We start from the raw sequence: 22259 nt of genomic DNA on the forward strand, positions 1-22259 counted from the left end.
AGTTCCCTTTGATATCCTGTACTCCATCATTGCTACTGGAGCAATGCTAAATGGAAAAGATTTTAGCAGAGAAAACCAAAGAGCTACACTAACATGCTTGGGGCTAATATATGCAGTGACTAGTGTTGCTTTTCTGCTAGCCAACTCAGCAGTGAACCTTTGCAAAGCTTATAAAAACAAATGGTGAACAGAACTATTTAAAGAAATTGGGAATTTTGTACTGGACTTGCTTTTTGTGATTGGTACTAACATCATATACCTAGTGGGAGATAGCAAGACAGAGGTGAGTACTGACAGTGCAGCAGAGGAAAGAGATCTCACAGTTCAATCCATCATATATCTCATTGCTGCAAAATTACTATTCAATTTTTGGCTGCCCATAAAAAAATTTTTCAACAACATTTGGAAATTTTGCTTCAGAAGCAAAGCCAATCCAAAAAAGAATCACACTTGGCAGAAGTTAAGTTTTCTAAATTGATCTTTTACGCGACAGTGAGGACGCTAAGTCTTGTACCGGAGGTGGATGCAACGTACACAACATTAGGTAATCTTGTTAGTCTTACAAGAAATGACTGCCACATGAGGAAATACAATGTACTCTGGGTAATGTATGGGGGAATAATAGGTATCATCATAATGAAATTTATAAATGCATTCTGTGAGGCATTTCATAATTTCATATACGACAAAGATAAGACCAACTGGAAGAAAACCCTCTGTCGCTGGATCACATATTCCATCGTCACATCAGTCCTTGCAGTAATATGTATCGGGTGCTACTTGGTTGCTGATGAGCTGCCATTGGATTGCTCGCCACACTTTCGCATAACTGAAAAAGACAGAACATTCGAGACAAGAAACTACACCTTCAGAATAGTACTTTTAGTAATCTCCTTCATATTTTCATCAACTATAGTAATTATGGGCGGAATATGTTGGGGGAGGTTCATTAATTTGTATTGGAAAGAATTCAAAAAGGAAGAATCAACGGAGATGAAATCTGAAGAGGATACTCCAAATGACTCCAGGACTGCAGTCAACTAAAGAACTACATGTGGCATGTACATAAAAACTGAAAGTGAAAATTTCTGCTGATAAAGTCTGCTAAACTTTTTGCAGTATTCATTCATGATTTAGAATCATGCATAAAACTAAATTAGATTTTTTATTTCTTACAATTATTTTCATAGATATAGTGTGCTGGCCAAATTACATGCAGTAGTAATTTTTTGAGTTTTAGAACCTTCAAAAATTTATTTAAAATGTGAAAAAAACTAAACACTATCATTCAAATGGTCATACTCTTAAGTGCAGAAACACTAATATGAATATAATTGAACTGTTCCACCCACTATTGCTAGAACTACGAGACACCTACGGTGCATGGCCTCGCCCCTATAGCTGCTATGGTGCATGCCCGCACTTCAATAACTGTTTGATTATCAGCATGAAGAGAGTCTGCTCAACACTAGCTTCCTGCAGTTGCACTTGCTCTTGAATACCTGCAGAAGTAGCAGCACTGCAGCACATACATGCAAGCAGCTCCAGCCCCTCCCATGCATGTAGATTGAAAGGTGTGGCATTCCATGATTGGAATGAGTGTCAGCAAGAAGACCATGTGAGAAAGAAGCTTCACTTTTTCTTTACTAATCAGCAATATATGATAAACTTGCTGACAAAAAAAGTTGCTACCTTTGTATATTTGAGATAGTGTAGGTACTTTAGTACCTATAACCCAGCAAGTTGTTGCTCTAGCGCTGCACAAACGAGTGACCTCAACAATTTCAAGTAAGTATAACTCTTCATCAAGTAAGATTTAGAGAAATCTGTTCATAATTTTTGAAGGCCATGTTCTAATCTACTGAAAAATGCTACCAGCTATCTCTAAAGTGCCAACACAACGGAACTTGGCCCAACTACTCGATTTTCTTACTTTGAAGCTTCTGTACCTAGCACTTGTATTTGAGCAACACAAAACAGTTAAGAAAGACTTTTCCACGTCAAAAAGAAAGATCTAGGAGCTTAGAACACGCTGTGCTAAAGTTATTGTTTATTAAAAACAAATTTCAGTTGTACAGAATGAATGAATGAATGACAGACACACACAACAACTACCTATACCTCGCGTAGGCGAGGCCAATGAATATCAAAGTACTTTCAATATTGATACACAATACATCATCAAGCATCACAACACATTATCAATATAATGAATATTAACGAACCCATTCCCACTTACATCATGACCCACCTAATATAAATTTAATTTGAGAGTGAGCAGTAATCACCATTAACTGCTGTGCTGTTGGGATAGTCACTGGAGAGAGCAGCTACAGGTACTACAATAATTAAAGACTTTCTGTTTCAGTTGAATCTTTTGAAGCAGGATGGGTGATGAAAAAGAGGTTCGTGCAACATACAAAATAACATTAAAAATAATAATTCCTCCAATAGGAAATCTATAAAATAAAGGAATCGGTGATAATAGCTACAGCAAAAGCACTAATAGTGCCCTTTAATATACTAGGGACACTTATTGCTTATGGAGCACTGCTAGACACTGGGGAATTCAGCAAAGAGAGTCAAGACCTCACATACTCTGTCCTCACAGGATATGGTATACTAGTTCTTTCTTTTGCAACAGTCACAACAGCCGTTATACTGAATGCTTATTTCAAAAAATATAAAAAAGAAACGGCTGGACAAATTTTCTGGTTTATCATTCAATTTGGACTGGCCATCACTGCTTCTGTTGCATACTTTGTTGGAGATAACGTGAACAACTCTCACACTAATGATGATATTGAAAAAAGAGATCTAACTGTTCTATCAATAATATCACTCATTGGGGCAAAATTAGGATTCAACGCTATTCCATACATCACAAAATGTGGCAAAAGCTCCATCAATACTTTGCGCCAGATGTGTCCAAGCAAAAGTTATTCTTTGTCAGAGAATCCTGAATCATGTGAGAACTGCCGATACAAGAAGGAGAATGAACCCAATCCAGTGAAATTTGCTGAATCATTGTTCTATGCAGTAATACTAACCATTGCCATTATACCAGAGGTTGATACAACATTTACAATACTCTATAACCTCATCAGTCTAACCACTGATACGTGTCGTACTAGGAAATACAACACCCTCTGGGTACTGTATGGAGGGATAATCCTCATCGCTATACTGGAAACTGTTTATGGGATTTCTCAAGCATTTAATATCTATTTAAAGAACAAGAAAAAGAGCAAGAAAGAGACCCTGGCTGCCAAGGGCTGGCTATGTAGCATTTCCCTTATTATTGTTGCAGTGTTTGCAGTAATAATCAATGGGCTCGTCTTTGTTGCTGATAATGAGCTACCACTGGATTGCTCCCAACACTTCAACATTGCAACACATACAAGACGCAACTACAAACTTAGAGTAGCATTTCTAACAGTGTCACTGGGCCTGTTATTGATTATGTTTTTCATACAGTTGAGCTGTTGGATATATTTTCTCTATCAATATTGCCAAAATAGCAACAGCAGAGCTCGAACTGAAAGCATCCAAATGGAGGGAAAAGGATCAAATGAAAGCAAAGAAAAAACTAAAACTACACGTACATAAAAACTTTAAACTTTTGAGATATTTTTGGTAGATACATGTAGCAGCATAACTTTTTAGTAATTGATTAATTATTTTACTTTTCTATAAGTAAAAGTATGATCTTACCTCAGCTTTCAGTAGTTCTCCTCCAGCCATTGCCTCCAACTGAGCAGCTGTGATCTCATCACTAATCTCTATACCAGCCATCTTCTGTATCACCTCCTTTAGTACCAATAGATCAAAACTAGAGAAGAGATTAAATGACATTTAATAAAAAAAGGAAGCATAGATCCACCTACTGTACCTCTTCCCTGCTTTAAGCTGATTGGTCACATATTGCAATAACCCGGTGAGATCTACTGGGTACTTCTTGAATATATTAGCAGAGAAGGAGGCCAGTATCTGTAACCAGCTGGAGAGGTTTGTATCCTCTAGTTTCAACCGCTCTTTCTGTGGGTTACCCAGTGCCTCTATGATACAGTCTATACATGAACTGTTAAGGAATTTATATGATAGAGTATCAGGTATCAATAATACAGTATAATACAGGAGTGGATCAGACAGTACGGAGACTAAGAACTCATCATTACTTAATAAGTATTGTCTGAAATATGACATCATATCCACATAATAATAATAATAATAATAATAATAATAATAATATAGTCACAGCCATTAGTAACTGGTAAAGTGTTAACATGTAGTAATAAACTGACTACAGAAACACCAGCTGCTATGCATTAATAGTATACTAACAATATACTAATAATATAACAAACTAACGCACAACCATTACAGCCTAACAGTAGAGAAAGAAAGAGTCTACCAGTCTACAATAGGACAATATGGCCACTAGCCTATTGCCATTAATTATTATTTTATTATTATTATCTTTTACTAGACCACAGCACTATAAAGAAGAAGAGAAGCCATTAATTAACTATTGTATACAAGACAAGGACTGTAACCCTGAAATATTCAATAACCAAAACCTCTCGCAGTACGTGCAGTGCAGTCATGAAGGACTCTGCCACTGCAGCAGCTGCTTCATATTAAACACTACAAGGAACCAATGCTACACACTCCCAGACTGTACACTGTATGATAATGTAACTAGAACATGTTATGATATTAGGAAGAGGCAGACTATCGCTATTATATATGCAGCTGCACTGGCCATTGGAGGAGCAGCCAACTTCTACATTGAGAGATGGGAACTAGCAATACCTCAAGCTATTATAGGTAAAGTACATTATTAATTGATAACCACACCCACCTATTAACAGCCACACCCACTAATAATTAATTCTATAGGTATTCTATTCACCCTAATGCCACTGGTGGCTTACTGTCTCAAATCAGGTTTGGATTACGAGTTTGACCCATACGAGTACGAGGGACCAGTGATAAAGGTATCATGGAGCGTACTGGGCGTGGCCTGGAGCTTGATAACATTAATAATGGGGGCGTGGTACATTACTGATCTCGTTATATTCAGTTTAAACAAGAGAATAGATGGAAGGGGATGCCCCCTTCGTTAGTAATATTAATTAATTATTAATAGCCACACCCACTCATTAAAGGATACATGCCAGTACATCGTAAGCTATTGGCGTCAAGTACTTCAAAGAATCAACGACCGGAATAATGAAATTATCGTAACGCTGGATCTGAGATAGAACCTGGAGAGAAAAGAATTCCCAAATGTTATAAAGATATGACTGATCAAAGAGTACAATGTCCTTATGATAAACAAAAAGCAGCACATGAATACATGTACATGTACTTTCATTGATATTATACCCAAAACCAAAACTGAATCTCAGGTATCACATGTCAAGCACATGTCATGCACATGCCAATGTACCATGTATTAAGTGTATTCTGTACTGTGTATTCTGTACTATAGAGGAAAGGTAGAGACAGAAAGACAGACCACCTCCAATTATTGTACCCAAAACCAAACCAGGCCCTTATCAAAATACACATAATGCAGATACTAATCATACACAATGTACTTATGTATTGTATAGATAAACACAAGTTAGGATTGTGTACTGCATATATGGGATGATGGTAGTATGTTCTTAAGTTCTTGTAAGGAGTGACTCACATAATCAAATATGATTCCAGGGTTACTGTTGTTTAGCTTACCCAACTGTCTACCAGACTGCTTCACATTATCTTTAGTTAGTCGTCTGGAGAGAGAGAGAGAGAGAGAGAGAGGGAGAGAGGGGGGGGGGCGAGGGGGAGGGAGAGAGAGAGAGAACATTAAAAATAGACCAGTTCACATACACTAGGTACACACTTACTTCATAATGTACTTCCCTTTATTCAAGGTATCACATTTAACTATAAGCAGGTCAGGGTGATTGCTGTAACTCTCATTCTTCCAGTAGCCATACAACATGTACCTTTAACATATAAGGAGAAACAGGAGAGGGGGGGTGGGGAAAGGATAAAGGACACTAATAGATCATGATCAGGTAGACATGAGTCACAATTACTAATAAAACCTAAGAATTAACCTATAATTATTATAATAATAGATGGTATAAAAGTACAAATAGTTTTAAAGTGACATGTACATATGTACATTACCATATATGACATGCTTTAAATAATTATGATATCACACAACATTAGCATCACGTACTAAATATGGCTGCCCACCTACATACATAAACAAGTTGTCATATACCGCCCACACAAAGTTAATTAAGTGGGAGTGGCACTTCCCTTATTGAACCAATGGGTATAAAACAGAAAGAAAGAGACAGAGAGAGACAAGATAGCAACATAGTGAAAGAGAAGGAGACAGTTGATTATTATAATAAAATGGAGAAAGAAGTAGCAGAGAAGATTTCCTCAATACAAGAAATATCAACAAATTTGAAACAGACCCTCTCCAAAATAAAGGAGGGAATTACAACAGATCCAGCTGGAACCACTCCAGGACTGACCCCCAGCGATATAGAAGCAATATCAGTCCTGCCTGAGACACTGCACCAGTACTCACAGCTGTTGAATAATTTATCGGAAGAATGGGATAAACTACTACTGACTAGTGATGGATTGGGTACAGTAACTTCTTATGATGGAAGTGTATTCAACCCACAAGAAGTATCACTAGTACTGGTGATACACTGTATTATATCAGACATGGAAATGGTAAGATATTATCATCATCATTATTATTATTACTATGATAATTATTATTATTATTATTTAAATTTTGGACATTTTGATGATTGCTTGTTGACAGCTGCAGTGGTGTTCTGTTGTCAAAGGGTTAAATATTATACAAATCTCACTGCAAATATTGGCAGCATGTGCTGCTGTTATTTACACTTTAAAAGAATATTAAATGCCAAACTTGTCTGACTGCCAAGAGAGAAGAGAGAGAAAGAGGAAAGCAGTGTAGAGCATATGTACATGTAACCATACAATTACTTTTAATATATAGTAAAGCAATTAAGTGTAAAATTATTTCAAAAATTATAATCGCAATTGCCGACAGATTGGTGTGAAATTTAATTAGCAAAAACAACACCACTACAAGACTACAACACACAATGTGATGAATAGGATTATACATGTCATCGAATTAGCTCATCATAACCTTTATCATACCTTTCCACTCCCTCTCCCTCTCTCTCTCTCTCCCCCTCTCTCCAGTTGCTAACTGAAGCTAATAAAACCCTAACAGCTGGTCCTTCCCTCCAATATTCCGATGCCATCAATAAGATCTATGCTGTCATTGCTTCAATGCAGTACATGTGTCAAACAGGGCCGGCTGGAAAAGACTTTCCTTCTCATCAGTTTGGAGCCGGAATTGAAAAAATAACAAAGACACTCCCAGACTATCAGACGAGGGTGGAAGCCATTGGAGTTCAATAAACAAATTAATAAAAACAACAAACAATAATAAATAAATATACATAGTTGTTGTTTTTTTAAGTCTTCAATATTATTAATCCGTTCCCTATTCCCGTGTTTACTACATATCGCATGAATTGTTTATACTAAAAAAATGTGTTTGTTTACTTCACTGACACAACATTAGAGCTACAATATGATCAGTACAGACACACCTATCAGCACTTGAGCCCCCTACCCGCCCACACACACGAGGCTAATTACTAATTACCTTGTTTCATACGGGAGGAGTCTAATCATAGACCACACCTCTTCCGCCATCCCACAATTAAACTGTAACATTGATAGAGAAGGAAGGACCACACCATCAATGATTGATAAGAACCATCTCAAAACCTCCTGGGGAAAGAGAGAGATTTCGTAAAACATGCAACTACAGCTACATGTACAGCACATCATTATTTGATAATATCACAGGGACACTGAAGTCCCATTCAAAAATTGTTCTGTTAAATATGTGGTCTAACAGGAATACTCCAGTGACATTCAAATGCAGCTCCAGCTGCTTATAAACTGACCAAACAGAGTGAGGCTATCGTGGGTCGCACCATTAACACATTGTACTAGTACATGATGTGTGTATTTCCTCAACAATGAATACTCTTACATTCTCGAGGTGTTCGTTAGTGATGGTTCTGGATGGATCACTGCCAGGGAACATCTCTTTCAAAAAGGCTTTACCCAGTCGAACTATCTTACACAATAGGATCGGGTCACTGTGGAGGTGTGGCCCTAAGGCATAGATCATCTCCATCGCCATGGGAACCATATCTTTAAATGACTGACAGCGAGAGATGGAGAAGGAAGAGGATAAAGGAGAAGGAGTGGTGCCACGTGGGGCGTGACTAGGAGAGAAGAGATAATTTCAAATACACATTACCACAGCAGCTGGTCTTACAGTCTATAAAGTGGTTCTATACAATACTCAACTAGTCTACATAAGCTCTGGACCAGCTGTGGCGATGCCATTGCAAGGTTTGGGGGTAGCTGGTTAATGATTGATCTAGCGGACGGCCAGTCTCCTTGTTCTAAACAGGCGTGGCATATCCCAAGGACCTGGTTATGTTCAAGGGATAGCTTAGCTTTATGATCTTCCTGGGGAGATCGAACGAGAGGCAAAGAGTGTGAAATCAAATTAAACCAAATCAAATTAAAATACTTTTAATTTTTGAGCTGCCTCTGCCTCTTTCTCCTTCTCCTCATCAGTTTTGTCCTACAAATCACGTCATCACATGACAGTCAGGTGACCTACACTCACCGTCAGTGTCACTATATTGGCCTTTCTATAAATAGCATTAGCATTATCAGCTATTGACTGGTGGAGCTCCTTAAACTCTTCCATTGATAGACGTAACTATTAATAGACTCAGCTAAGCTCCGCCCCTAACTCCACCCATTTCTTACGTGAGGTGTGAGTCCATGTATATTAATCATTCCTTCGTTCAGCAGTACAGCAGTGAGGGAGTAGAGAGAGGGAGGGGTAGGGGGACACTGACCATCAGAATCAGACTATAATTAAAGATAACAATTACGTGTACATACATGGGCAAGTACATTGTACAGCTGGTAATTTTACAGGAGGGAACTTTTAGCTAATTCCCATGATTGACTAACTTTAACTTAATTTTAAAAAGTTTGGTAAAGGATCACCCTTTCATGTTATGGCTTCTTATAAATTAGGAGCCTTTCCCTTTTAAATGTTACCCTCTGTAAGGGAACTCACCAGGTGGTAAGTATGATACTTGAACCCGAGTATATTAATGAAGGTTGATGGGGAACAAGGGTAGCTTCTTAATAAAGGTATGAAGAAGTGTCGCTGGTCGAAATGAGACTCAAACGCTTGAAGAATGACATCCAGAACACGATTAGGATCCATACTGAATCTACCTACAAATGAAAGACAGTATGATAGTGTATTATTGAACAACTAGTGATTAATATTGTAATGTTAATGACAGCACAACTCAATTAACCAGTGGTTAATATATTAATGGTTAGCTAACCTATTAATGACTTGATGCTGTCCAGTACTTGTCCATGGTCCACGCCCACCAGAGGCTCATGTCCCAGCTCGCCTTATAAGGTAAAGAGAGAGTCAGTTAATGATGCTCTTAGTTTACTTATGAGCTTTGAGAATCCTTCGTTCTCCTCGCGGCAAAGATTAAATTTCTGTTGCTTATAACTACAAATAGAGAGAGAGAGGAAGGAGAGAGGAAATGGAAGATGAGAATAGACAAATAAACAAATATAAATAATAATAATAATAATACACATACATACTAATAATATACAGTAATATCTAATACATATACATACTATAATAATAATGAATATTAATATATTCACGGATTAAACTGCTTACTATATTTTAGTTTTAGTCTTCACATATTTTTGATTGAAGCTGTTCTTTGATGATATGAAACCAGCTCCTTCCAGCGAGTCCATATCTAATCTTTCCTTCAATAAATCATCACCAGTCACGCTCTACACAAAATACATCATCAACTTTATTAGTACCATATTGTGATAATAACGTACCACTAGTGAGAGGGTTAGAGACCTCAGCGACTTTCTTTGAGACTTGTCTTCACTGCATGAGACCTCAGCATCTTATAAAGGGGAGGGGCAGGGGGAGGGGCATAGTTATATGAATATTAATGAAATACCTAATGATGATAATACGTCAGTGATGAGAGAAGAGAGGATTGGAGAAGAGTCCTGTATAGTGAAGAAAAGATATAATTGAATGGAAGTTGAAGTTGCTCCAAAATCGGACAAAAGTCCCTGTACTATAGTACAGGGATTTTTGTGAAATTTCACCAAAATTGACAAGTAGAAAATTCCTCAATTTTATTACATTTTCTGATGCATATACATGTACTTATGTTGTGTAAAAAGTTTGAGCGGATTCCAATCAAGTTTGGATTTTTTATGATTTTTTAAAGTTGCTCCAAAATCTGACAAAAGTCCCTGTACTATAGTACAGGGATTTTTGTCAAATTTCACCAAAATTGACAAGTAGAAAATTCCTCAATTTTATTACATTTTCTGATGCATATACATGTACTTATGCTGTGTAGAAAGTTTGAGCTGATTCCAATCAAGTTTGGATTTTTTATGATTTTTTAAAGTTGCTCCAAAATTGGACAAAAGTCCCTGTACTATAGTACAGGGATTTTTGTGAAATTTCACCAAAATTGACAAGTAGGAAATTCCTCAATTTTATTACATTTCCTGATGCATATACATGTACTTATGCTGTGTAGAAAGTTTGAGCTGATTCCAATCAAGTTTGGATTTTTTATGATTTTTTAAAGTTGCTCCAAAATTGGACAAAAGTCCCTGTACTATAGTACAGGGATTTTTGTGAAATTTCACCAAAATTGACAAGTAGGAAATTCCTCAATTTTATTACATTTCCTGATGCATATACATGTACTTATGCTGTGTAGAAAGTTTGAGCTGATTCCAATCAAGTTTGGATTTTTTATGATTTTTTAAAGTTGCTCCAAAATTGGACAAAAGTCCCTGTACTATAGTACAGGGATTTTTGTGAAATTTCACCAAAATTGACAAGTACAAAATTCCTCAATTTTATTACATTTTCTGATGCATATACATGTACTTATGTTGTGTACCAGACACTTACTAATGACGTTAAAAGTGATTTACAGAAATCCCCAACCTCATCTGAATCAATCTCATTATTAATACAACATGAGAAGAGATCGTAAAACAATCCATATAAAGCTGTAGGGGGAGGAGGGGAAGAGGAAAGGGGGAGACACAAGATGGAAGAAGAGAGGAAATGGATAACATCAAAAAGACACAACAATCCAAGAAATTCAATTATTGTTAATTAATTAGGCCATTAATTAAGCAGCTGTAGAGCTAACCTTCCAATTAAAGCCCACCTGTATATGCATCGACCACCCACGCACATAATTACAAGTAAACAATAAACAAAGCATTTAAATATTTATTTTATTTATTTATTAATCTTACAGCTTTCAGCAGATCTGTGAAGACTCAGTATGCTGTCATGATTAAATGTCGAAAAACTCTCTTTGAAAAGAGCCAACCTGTTAAAAATAAATTTAAAATGATTACATTAAAATGTCTTACGCTTCTTCTCTGCCTTTTGAGGACCAATTCTTCACGAGTTTCTGCATTCCTTCCATTTTTTACCATGTGTAGGATCACGTGATTTTATCAGTATTAGCCACGTGGTCAGGTTATTATTAATAATAATAAACCACACCCCTCAAATGATTGTTATTAATAATTATTATTAATTAATTAGCAAAAAAACACAAACCACAGATACTACAAATGCAAACTTTGATATAATAAATCTAATGAATATCATTGTACATTGGTATTAATTTGAAGTCTTTCGAAAAAGTTCGGTAGCTTTTGTGTCATGGTTTTCAGATGACTTTCAATAGATTGCGATGGGAAAACTCTTGAATCTTCTTTTTGAGTCATCTGACAGAGAAACTGAGGTAGAGCGATGAGGAAATACACATTGTTAATGAAATCAGTGTAATTGACTGGAGCAGCTGACAGTAATTCATTTATATCAGCTAACAACTATAGAAAAAAAGAAAATAATAATCATAATAATAATAATGATGATAATATCTTACCATTTCCATATCTGATATAATACAGTGTATCACCAGTACTAGTGATACTTCTTGTGGGTTGAATACACTTCCATCATAAGATGTTACTGTACCCAAATCATCACTAGTCAGCAGGAGTTTATCCCATTCTTCTGATAAATTATTCAACAGCTGTGAGTACTGGTACAGGGTCTCAGGTAGGACTGATATTGCTTGTAGGTCATCAACACAGATATCTGTACCTCTTAGATCAACATCTTTTGGAATCGAACTCTGGAGCTTAGAAACTCCTTCGAAAAGATTCCTCAGTTTTTGAGAAATGAGAGGATTCAGAGCTGAAGGCTGTCCACACATTATGTCTAGAATTTGGCGATTATTATCAAAATGAGTTTTATCGAACTTGCTTAACTAAACTTGTTTTGAAATTGCCGAGTTGTTCCAGCTGGTTTTATAGCAGGTCTGCAGCTGTGAATATTTACAGCCTAAGGATGATATCATGCCACATCAGTCAAAGGAAAGGATGTGACTGGACAGGATGGGAAACAGTAGGAATGTGTCATGAGTTCACGCACTTACTAACAATAATGTAAGTTGATATGCAACACTTATCCTAATTCTAATGCACTTATCCTTGTTCCATCCTCATTCTAAAAAGGAAGCATGTTAGACATAACTCATTAACTGAACTGTTGAACTGAGAACATCATGTATTCAGGAATATGATGCAGAATCTTACGTACAGGATGTGATGTGAAAGTAAAATATTTGAAACTGCCTTAAAATTGAATATCTTTAACATGAGTACAATTACATGCTTAGCTGTCAGCCTGTCAAGTTTATTCAATTTTAAGCACCAATACAAATGACATAATAGCACCTTATAGAATTACCCGAATTAGACCCACAGTGGCAGGTTAATGTAACGGAACACTACAGGGAAAGTTCATTGAAACCGTCTTACATTACAAAACAAACAAACCCATTCCTTTGTAACCAATACTAATTCATAATGCAGGAACTGGGCTAGGCAGCAGTGGAGCAATATCTATGAGGAGACAATCGTTAGGACTTATAAAGAAATAATAATCAGTATATTGTATCATATAAATATTATCATTTTAGAAGTTGCAAAAGCAAACAAATGTTATTCCCCCTGGCCAGCTGGCACACTATATCCACCACACCCCATTTGGTACTGGGTGTGGCTGGTATTTTAATTGGGGGTGTGACTATAGCTTCACTAATTGGGGGTGTGGTTATAACTCCACTAGCCCTACCTACTTTTTAATTAATTATAATAATTTTTTTTGCTTTTATTTTTTCTTTTTTTATTATTCAAAATTTTAAACCTTTGGCTCATTTTATCACTATTCATCCCATTACATGTAATAACGGAGAACATGCAATCAATACTTACCAGGGTCCAGTCCAGAACAGTCAGACCTACTAGAGGGGGTGGGGGGGTAAGAAGAACATGTGTGGATTATATTGTACATGCATAAAATACATTATAAGCATGCGTAATTATACATTATTAACTCTCATGCTACCTCACACTCAACCAACTTTAAACTTGATCCTAAGTCCAGTCCAGTCCAGAACAGTCAGAGGCCTACTAGAGGTTGGGGGGGGGGTGGAAGGACATGTGTGGATTATATTGTACATGCATAAAATACATTATAAACATGCGTAATTACACATTATTAACTCTCACTCTACCTCACACTCAACCAACTTTAAACTTGATCCCTGTAGAAATAAAAAAGAGAAAAATGTTTAAACAATAGAATAAGTAAAGATCAATGGGACAGTGCTTTATTACATGTAATGGGATGAATAGTGATAAAATGAGCCGTTTATTATTAGCACTGTAATCAAGGTTATTAATAACATGCAATAGATACATTGTTACCATACACTGAAGACTTGGAGTGAATTGATGCTGAAGAAGACTGCATGCTGGCTTGAGTCTATGTAGCAATCTTAAGGAAAGGGAATAGAATACATGTTACAGATAAGGATGTACATGTACATGATGGTGTGTGGATATCATTAACCAATAGAGAACCACACACTGGATGAATTGTAGTAGGATCTGAAGAAACTGCTACAGTGCTAATATTCTAATAATATCCTGAATAAAACAAGAGTGTGTGTACATGTATAAATAGTTAAACATATATACATGTACATGGCCTGACTATACCATATAGTTGATGTACTGTAGGTAGTTTCATCTTTAGAATACTGATAATATCCTGGAAATTAACAAGAATACACGTAAAATTTTTCATTTATTACCAAAATGACATAACTACCACATAACACATATTTACTGTACAATTGATGAGACTTGAAACAATATACTGAGTAATATCCTAAAAATATGCAAGAGTACATTAGAATGCATAATATAAGTACGTACGACACTTGAAATAATATACTGAGTAATATCCTAAAAATATACAAGAGTACACTAGAATGCATACGTATGTACACGTACATGTATAAAGATTAGGGCAGGACTTTATTACCTACAAACATAGAGTGTACATAATAATAATACACACGTACCAATAATGAATGAATGGATCATTGAAATACTGACTGGTTGTCCTACATAAAACAATAGAGCTAGTATAATATGATATAACACACACACTACCATACAACTTGAAACATCCTGGGTTAGTCTTCAATAGCTGTACCTATAATGAGGATAATAATTAACAAACCACTTACCAGACCCAGGGATGGGAGGAGTGAGGGAGGTCTGGAGGAGTGGTGGTAAAATGGCGGATACTACAAAGAAGAGGTTAATTCAGTAGATACTTACCAATGGAAGCTGAGGGAGGAAGAGAAAGAGAGAGAGAGAGTGTGTGTCTCCTGCCAGCTCATCTTCAGTTCAGTTCTTCTCTTCTTCTTTTGAAAAAGGCGGGAACAACACGTGCTACATGATACCACTGCGCATGTGCAGTAGGCATCACGTGATCCTCCTCCCTGAGTTATAAGTAGGTGTGCCTTTATAGGCGTGGTCATATTCAAAATGGCTGCTAAAAGTAAACTACATTTGATTGATCATTCCTTCGTATTATAAGACTCGCTTACTCTTATTATACGCTTCTCTTGCTCTCCAGATGTCAAAAGATAATCCTCCACCACTCTCAGGTCAGATAAGCTCCGGGTATTCATCTCAAAGCTCCTTCAACAGCAGCACAACGGAGAGTAGTAGCAGTGGAATGTATTACGCGGCTCCAGCCCGCCCTCCTGGTCTTAGACCTAGCTCTGAAGAAATACAACCACCTCAATCTCAGACTGGGGAGCCACACCCACAACCTGACGCATTGCTACAGCCGCCAATATCCAGACATCATTATTCACAACCAATTCCTCAAACTCAACCCACACAGCACCCGTCCCTTATTCCATCTAGAGACGGGCCCCCCAGGGGGCTGGATATTCCCAGGGGGTCCGAGAACCGCAGTGGAAGCATGAGCCCTCAATTGCAACAGGCAAACGTACCGGGTCTGGGAAACGTTTTAATATTGGACCCCTCGGCAGTACCTTATCGTATAGTCACTGATAGTGGCCTCTATAACGTATACCCAAGTAATGCTGATGAACAAGGACGGGTGGGCGGGGCTATGGGTAGAGTTAATAGCACAGGAGGAATGAGGGGAGGGACCAACGCCCACGTACAACATATGGAGTATACTAACGCTCAAGGGGGCAGCCCATTATTATTAATTAGGACGAATCAGGCACAACCACACCCTCATAAAACAAGGAGCTATTCACAGCCTGAGGCTAATCTTCAACGATATTTCCCCGGGGGTAGGGGGGGTGGGGCCAGGAGAACATGGGAGAGTTACGATAGTGGGAGTGTTCCCGAGGAATCGGAAGACGGTGGAGCTTATTTCCGTCATTATTCGACACCTTCAAGACCTGGTATGAATCAACAACAACAACAACATGTGCTCCAGCAGCCAATGGAAGAAGTTACTAAGAATAGTAAGTGATTGATTAGTGAGGAATGTTAATTAGTGTCAACAGTGTTAATGATTGACTTCATTACTATCTCTCTTTTCCTTGTAGTATCAACCAGTAAGGATTATGGTGGCTACGATTACTCTTTCATTTCATCACATGAAGAGCTTCATGAGTTCATCTGTCCTATCTGCCGCTTGGTCTTACGCAGCCCCCACCTCACCGACTGCTGTGGGGCCTGCTTTTGTAGCACCTGCATTAGAGAACACATCTCTTTAGATAACTCCTGCCCACTGTGTAAGAAAGAGACCTTTAGTGTCTTCATCAATAGGAACATTGAGCGATCCATAAACAGACTACAAGTGAAGTGCCCTAATAATGCTGATGGGTGCGTGTGGGTGGGGCCGCTGGTTGACGTGGCAACGCATGTCGACCTAAATAAAGGAGATTGTGATTTCGTACGTTGTCTCTGTCCTTTTTGTGATGAGGAGTTCTCCTTGAACACCTTGTACACTCATAAAACTGACAAGTGTCCCAGACGTCCCTATTCCTGTAAATTCTGTTCATTTAGAAGTGCTTACGAAGACATGCCCTCCCATTGGCCGCTCTGTGATGGCTACCCCGCCCCCTGCCCTAACGACTGCGGCTCCATTGATATGCCAAGGAGGGACATCCCCCAGCATTTGGAGGTGTGTCCACGTAAAATCGTCGAATGTGATTTTAAATTTCTTGGTTGTGATTCCACCTATCCTTTATCTGATGCACGGGTCCATGAAGAAAGCTCCGCCCACTTTCACATGAGCCTGATGGGTAGGATGGTTAGGGAGCTAATGAATAGAGAGGCCACACCTACTGGCCCTACCCACAAGGACCTAGAGGAGCGGCTGGAAGAGAAGGATAGGGAGTTGTCTTTATTAAGAGAGCAGGTACAAGTACAGAGCAAGGAACTAGGAGAGCTTCATTCTCTTGTCTCTTCACTTGAAGAGTCTCAGGCCAAACTAGCAAAAGACCTTCAGAAGGTTCGGTCTCATGTTGTGACTCCGCCCTTTCACTTTACGGTCTATAAATTTAATGAGCTTCGTTCTTCCGGCAAGCAGTGGTTTAGCTCTCCATTTTATACTCATCCTCAAGGCTACAGAATGTGTATCAGTTTGGATTGCAACGGGTCGGACGAGGGAAGGGGTACTCACGTCTCTGTGTATGCTAACCTCATGAGAGGAGAATTTGACGATGAGCTCTCTTGGCCTTTCTGTGGTATCGTTGTGATCCAATTGATTAATCAATACGGGGGTGGAGAGAAAGGAGGACATATTGTCCACGAGATCCCATTCACTCCTGACGTCCCCCCGGAGATATCCGATCGAATTTTGGATCAAGAGCTAGCGGAGAGTGGTCTTGGCGTTCCACAGTTTGTGGCTCACGGGCAGCTCCAGTTGGATAAGTATACCAGCTGTGGGTACCTCAGGAACGAGTCCCTGAGGTTTTGTGTAACTAGCGTTAGAAGGAACTAGACCAGAAAAAGATTGTGTGTTTATTTGTTACTAGATTGTCCCTTTATTATTATTGAATAAATTATAAATAAATTCTTTAAATTGTCAATCATTTCTTCTTTTAAAAATAAAATTTTCATTAAATTTGCCCACGTGTTAACACGTGGCAAGTACACACCCATATAATTTACCTAGCCACACCTTTTCCTCATATCTCTGAATCTGATATCTTCTTTATGCAAGAGAAAAATGGCAAGCAGCCATTCGCCGCCTTCTCCGTCTAAAAGGAACGGGAGCAACTCTAGCAGAAGACAATACTCAGGAGACAGGAGCAGCAGCGGGTTCTTTAAACTGGGGGAGATCAGACAGCCCAGAGACGAGGATTTTGACCATCTTCTTCGACTGGCGGAAAATCATGAGAAATGGCTACTGAAACACGACAAGAACGGGGTCAGGGTTTGGATGAGAGAGATACCAGGACAGACAGTGAAAATGCTAAAAGTAAAGAGCAGCAGAAGAGAGAGAGGGGGGAGGGAGAAAGAAAGGAAGAAGAAAACATGATACAGCCAGCCATTGTTTTTGTTTTTGGTTTATTTTGTTTCTTGTATAAATATCTTACAATTATTGTCATGTTTGCATCTGTCATTACTAATTGACTTTGCATGTGCATGTACACATGTTTGAAATTCAATTTCAAAAATTCAAACTGTAACTTATGCAATGAGCAATTATCACCTCTGCTGAAAAAGCTGTTAATAATAATAATAATAATAATAATAATAATAATAATAATGTTGTAAATAATAATAATAATAATGTTGTAAATAATAATAATAATTAATAATAATGTTGTGGTCCTATTACACTTTATGACATAACATTAGTTACATTACGTCATCATCATTATTCATAAGTACAAGCACATGTTCATCATCCTATTCCTCATCTTAACTTTATAATTATGTGTTTCACTTTAGTACACATGTTTGTTTACATTTAAAAAGGAACTTGCTAAATTACATTAATAATATAACCATTTGTTACTTTAATAATAATAATCATCATTATCCTTTCTTAGGTCTACTGTCATTTCAAAACAATAACCGGTCAAGTTTTATATGACACTCTGCAAGACAGCGACTATAGAACACAGTGGGACGAAGCACTTCTTGAAGAACAGACAATTTGTTTAGTCGAAGGAACTAACAGTGACCTCTGCTATTACTCAAGTAAAGGAAATGTCTACTTGTACATATTCATATGTATATGTACATATATACATATGTACATATGTATATATGTACATGTACATGTACATGTAGACATGTATGTGTAGTATTTTAATTGATAGCGAATATTTGAACTTGGCAGCTGCAACTTTTTGTAAAATTATTTTAATATTTTATAGTGAAATGTCCTAACCCGTTGAGGAATAGAGATTTTGTCTATCAAAGATGCTGGAAGGTAATTGAAGGCAAAGAATATATCACATTTAACCATTCGGTCGGCCACCAGGTAATACTTACTGTGTTATGATGTACATAGTTTTTGGTATATTAAAATACTCATAACTTGAAAAATTGAAGTCGGAATCGGCTCAAACTTTCTACATAGCATAAGTACATCAATATGTATCAGAAAATGTAATAAAAATTGATGGTGATTTCGGAGCCGTTTTTGGGAAAAACCATGGGCGAGGGATTTTTTCAGATTTTGGCTCGTTTTTTTAAATGGCCATAATTCAATAAATTGAAGTCGGGATCAGCTCAAACTTTCAAAATAGCATAAGTATCAGGAAAAATTGTCATATTTTGTAGCCAATTTTTCAATATTAATTTTTCAATATTTTTTCTTCTGCAGTCATTTCCACCTAACAAAGAATTCATCAGAGGCGTATCTATGGTAACCGGTGTGGTGGTACGAGAAGCAGCTGAAGGTTGTACCGCCTGCTACGTCACTCACTCTGACCCAAGAGGTACTGATACTGACCTAGTGATACTGTGATAGTATACTAGTGATACTAGTAATAGCAATATAGTGATGCTAGTAATAGCAATAGTGTTATGTGAGGCAGTATAGTGATGGACAGTCTTTCTTCCTTGTAGCTCCAATGTTAACATGTTCTTGTATGTGTCCTTTTGAATTAGTTTGATCAAAAGGTTTACTGTAAGCACTTCTAGTCAATGGGAGCATAACCAACAATTTATTATTATTATTATTTTATTGATGCATGACTGTGTTGCTATTCATGTAGGTAAAATCCCTAAATGGTTACTGAATATTGTAGCATCCAAGATAGCACCACGAGTAAGAAACAAAGATTATTATTATTATTATTATTATTATTATTATTATTATTATTATTATTATTATTATTATTATTATTATTATTATTATTATTATTATTATTATTTGAAGAGATTAGCATCACTGATGAGTAATAAGTCAGGTCACTCCTACAACCACACCATATCTTGTATGCGTGTGACACTGTCCTTTGCTCTCCTTCACTCATCTTTGCAGTGCCTCCGTGGTCACCGATCTCGTTTCTCTCGGAAAAATATTACCCAATCAGCCCCTGTGGATCTTATTATGTTTGAGTCAGGCTTGTCCCCCACTATAGACTAACCTTGTTTATAAACTTATTTTTGCCTATGATCACAAATTTTATTATGAATTATTATTATTTTTACTGTTATTAATAACTTTATTTCATTACTAATTTTCTCCATCTTTCTAACTCTATCTTTCTCTCCTTTCCTTTCCTTAAATTAACCTGCATTATTATTATTATTATTATTATTATTACTATTATTATTATTATTATTATTATTATTATTATTATTATTATTATTATTATTATTATTACTATTATTATTATTATTATTATTATTATTATTATTTTAGATATTTTTAAAGATTGCTCAAGCAGCTGAGAAGTACCCGGAATGGAAAAAAAGAAACAGGCCAGAGCACAGACCATGGGTCGATCCTACCAAATATGGAGTACCAATTGTAACAACAACAACTTTTTAAACATTCACATCATAAGAAATACCACCCCCCCCTCTCCCTCTCTCCCTCTCCCCCCTAGGTATCTATAAGTGAACTCCTTCAATTCTCTCCTGATACTATTCCTCTTACTCCTCGAGCAGGTGAGCCAGATTATCTCGGGCCTGAAGAGCAGCTGGAGGAGGACAACGAGACTGTACCTGATGGTATAGAGTCATTCCTAGCTAATGGAGGGAGCAAGGGTAAGACAGGAAATGGTGAAAGTAATGTTGGGGTTAAGAATACTCCGGAATAGAGAGGAATCATATATTATTATAAATTTATATAAATATATATTATATTTTTTCGAAAATTATACTCATTATTATTATTATTATTATTATTATTATTTTATTGACATTAATTTGTATAGCCTCATACTATGTTATTTATTTCTACTGCCATGCTTCATTATTATTCAAATTTATTATTATTTATATATTATTATTGTTATTATTATTATTATTATTATTATTATTCATTTATACACGTTAAGCACATTTTCATATCTTTCTCCCTAAATTTTCATAATAATAAAATATGAATTAACTTCATAAAGTACATCTTAAACTAACTAAACTAATGTTTGATTTATGTTTCAACGAAATAACCAAACCTTTTGCTACAAAAAGCAATAGTTGGTTTATCTGCTGCATAAAAGTGCATTCCTGCTGGTCAATAAATGGTTTTAGCTCCAATTGTCATAAAGCCACAAAAGCATCTTTGCTTTGCAGAGCGTAAGTGTACCCAACTTGTCTATTTGTTAGGAATTCCTTTTTTGGTGTAGCTAAGGAATATTGATAATTGTTGCTAACTTTTAATCAATTTTTAATATTAAGTTGATAATCATTTCTTAAGTGAAATTGTGTTATCTTAGCAGCAATTAGTAGCCTATTAGCGCTTTTACAAATTACGTCATGTGACGAGTTCTCAGCTCCAACAATCTACTTCATCTCTGTAGCTGCTTTCTTTTCCGATCTATCAGTGTTTTCTTTATTATAAAGAAGAGGCCTGCACGTGTTCTAATCCAAAAATGTCTACAGGAAAGATATTCCTATTATTTTGTTTCACTATAATCTTGTTACTACTTCCTCCGTTGGCTGCTAGGAAGGAAGAAAAGAAAGGCAACATCAATCTGCTAGCTCTTGTCCCGTGGCCTGATGATCGGCCTCATGCTGACTGGGATGCTGGCCCTGATCTATTGGCAGGAGCTAGAGTAGCCATTAAAGAGATAAACAATAGCACTGATATCCTTCCTGACTATAGACTCAATCTAATTGAGAGTGGACATGAGGCTTGTGGTCTCCCTGGTGGCAATCTTGGTGTTGTTAATCTTGTCAAATATGCCATCAATCCTCCTTCTAACAGCAGGAGAGGTCCTGTTGCTGCTGTTCTTGGTCTATTCTGCTCTACCAGTACTAAAATAATAGCTCCTTTTGCTGGAAGAAAAGGTATCGATTTGCTTCAACTCTCCGGATCAAACTCTCCCGATTTCCTAAAAGACAAAGGACTCTATCCTCACTTGTGGCGCTTCTTAGAATCAGCGACCGTACATGCAGACACAGTTATTAGTATG

At 37.0% G+C, this 22259-nt stretch overlaps 6 protein-coding genes across 22 annotated transcripts; 4 read left to right on the forward strand and 2 right to left on the reverse strand.

The window, feature by feature from the left end:
• Positions 1-3589: 3589 nt before the first annotated feature.
• On the reverse strand, positions 3590-11724 carry LOC100634945 (THO complex subunit 2-like). The gene is made up of 21 exons (XM_019998809.1): positions 11653-11724; positions 11533-11609; positions 11177-11277; positions 10194-10245; positions 10066-10136; positions 9890-10011; positions 9648-9709; positions 9531-9602; positions 9251-9414; positions 8932-9036; positions 8786-8881; positions 8687-8740; positions 8426-8622; positions 8135-8372; positions 7739-7866; positions 5901-6002; positions 5702-5786; positions 5177-5270; positions 3893-4070; positions 3715-3832; positions 3590-3595 (listed from the first exon to the last, which is right to left on the reverse strand). Exons 1-21 carry the CDS (start codon positions 11706-11708, stop codon positions 3590-3592), a joined length of 2178 nt encoding a protein of 725 aa, XP_019854368.1. The 5' UTR covers positions 11709-11724.
• On the forward strand, positions 4093-5135 carry LOC109583463 (uncharacterized). Its single transcript, XM_019998833.1, has 2 exons — positions 4093-4830; positions 4903-5135. The coding sequence occupies exons 1-2, from the start codon at positions 4434-4436 to the stop codon at positions 5127-5129; spliced, it is 624 nt and encodes a 207-aa protein (XP_019854392.1). The 5' UTR covers positions 4093-4433; the 3' UTR covers positions 5130-5135.
• On the forward strand, positions 6325-7658 carry LOC100634323 (uncharacterized). Its single transcript, XM_003387994.3, has 2 exons — positions 6325-6759; positions 7267-7658. Exons 1-2 carry the CDS (start codon positions 6340-6342, stop codon positions 7486-7488), a joined length of 642 nt encoding a protein of 213 aa, XP_003388042.2. The 5' UTR covers positions 6325-6339; the 3' UTR covers positions 7489-7658.
• Positions 11725-11826: 102 nt separating the features above from the next.
• Positions 11827-15346, reverse strand: LOC109583460 (uncharacterized). 17 transcript variants are annotated; one of them, XR_002185537.1, is made up of 9 exons: positions 14659-14994; positions 14581-14610; positions 14362-14533; positions 13573-14289; positions 13135-13200; positions 13033-13085; positions 12570-12982; positions 12177-12514; positions 11827-12120 (listed from the first exon to the last, which is right to left on the reverse strand). XR_002185537.1 is itself a non-coding variant. In XM_019998826.1 (3 exons), the coding sequence occupies exons 2-3, from the start codon at positions 12507-12509 to the stop codon at positions 11893-11895; spliced, it is 561 nt and encodes a 186-aa protein (XP_019854385.1). In that variant the 5' UTR covers positions 12510-12514; positions 12570-13303; the 3' UTR covers positions 11827-11892. The 17 variants fall into 17 exon arrangements, 3 of the variants coding, with proteins under 3 accessions (XP_019854385.1, XP_019854387.1, XP_019854386.1); XR_002185541.1 differs by having other exon boundaries at positions 12570-12802; positions 13046-13085; positions 14659-14988; XR_002185529.1 differs by adding an exon at positions 15264-15346 and having other exon boundaries at positions 12570-13200; positions 14659-15219.
• LOC109583459 (TNF receptor-associated factor 4-like) lies at positions 15270-17805 on the forward strand. Its single transcript, XM_019998825.1, has 2 exons — positions 15270-16166; positions 16251-17805. The coding sequence occupies exons 1-2, from the start codon at positions 15293-15295 to the stop codon at positions 17651-17653; spliced, it is 2277 nt and encodes a 758-aa protein (XP_019854384.1). The 5' UTR covers positions 15270-15292; the 3' UTR covers positions 17654-17805.
• A 26-nt stretch (positions 17806-17831) lies between these two features.
• Positions 17832-21211, forward strand: LOC100635070 (PCTP-like protein). Its single transcript, XM_003387999.3, has 7 exons — positions 17832-18133; positions 18711-18861; positions 19041-19147; positions 19493-19607; positions 19887-19939; positions 20540-20647; positions 20727-21211. The coding sequence occupies exons 1-7, from the start codon at positions 17882-17884 to the stop codon at positions 20937-20939; spliced, it is 999 nt and encodes a 332-aa protein (XP_003388047.1). The 5' UTR covers positions 17832-17881; the 3' UTR covers positions 20940-21211.
• The last annotated feature ends 1048 nt before the right edge of the window (positions 21212-22259 follow it).

This window comes from Amphimedon queenslandica, unplaced genomic scaffold (genome assembly GCF_000090795.2).
Source record: "Amphimedon queenslandica unplaced genomic scaffold, v1.1 AMPQUscaffold_13304, whole genome shotgun sequence".
Classification (NCBI taxonomy): Eukaryota; Metazoa; Porifera; class Demospongiae; order Haplosclerida; family Niphatidae; genus Amphimedon; species Amphimedon queenslandica.

Bases quoted from the DNA above. Each gene is read 5' to 3' on its own strand.
- LOC100635070 (XM_003387999.3), top strand. From the start codon at position 17,882: ATGGCAAGCAGCCATTCGCCGCCTTCTCCGTCTAAAAGGAACGGGAGC. The intron at 18,134-18,710 runs GTAAAGAGCAGC...ATCCTTTCTTAG, and splicing joins AGACAGTGAAAATGCTAAAA to GTCTACTGTCATTTCAAAAC. The intron at 19,148-19,492 runs GTAATACTTACT...TTTCTTCTGCAG, and splicing joins ACCATTCGGTCGGCCACCAG to TCATTTCCACCTAACAAAGA.
- LOC109583463 (XM_019998833.1), top strand. From the start codon at position 4,434: ATGGCCACTAGCCTATTGCCATTAATTATTATTTTATTATTATTATCT. The intron at 4,831-4,902 runs GTAAAGTACATT...TTAATTCTATAG, and splicing joins AATACCTCAAGCTATTATAG to GTATTCTATTCACCCTAATG.
- LOC100634945 (XM_019998809.1), bottom strand. From the start codon at position 11,708: ATGGAAGGAATGCAGAAACTCGTGAAGAATTGGTCCTCAAAAGGCAGA. The intron at 8,741-8,785 runs GTGAGTGTAGGT...CGTGATTTGTAG, and splicing joins CCAATATAGTGACACTGACG to GACAAAACTGATGAGGAGAA. The intron at 8,373-8,425 runs GTAAGACCAGCT...CTTCTCTCCTAG, and splicing joins ATAGAACCACTTTATAGACT to TCACGCCCCACGTGGCACCA.
- LOC100634323 (XM_003387994.3), top strand. From the start codon at position 6,340: ATGGGTATAAAACAGAAAGAAAGAGACAGAGAGAGACAAGATAGCAAC. The intron at 6,760-7,266 runs GTAAGATATTAT...CCCTCTCTCCAG, and splicing joins TTATATCAGACATGGAAATG to TTGCTAACTGAAGCTAATAA.
- LOC109583459 (XM_019998825.1), top strand. From the start codon at position 15,293: ATGTCAAAAGATAATCCTCCACCACTCTCAGGTCAGATAAGCTCCGGG. The intron at 16,167-16,250 runs GTAAGTGATTGA...TTTTCCTTGTAG, and splicing joins GGAAGAAGTTACTAAGAATA to TATCAACCAGTAAGGATTAT.
- LOC109583460 (XM_019998826.1), bottom strand. From the start codon at position 12,509: ATGTGTGGACAGCCTTCAGCTCTGAATCCTCTCATTTCTCAAAAACTG. The intron at 12,121-12,176 runs GTAAGATATTAT...TTTTTTCTATAG, and splicing joins TTATATCAGATATGGAAATG to TTGTTAGCTGATATAAATGA.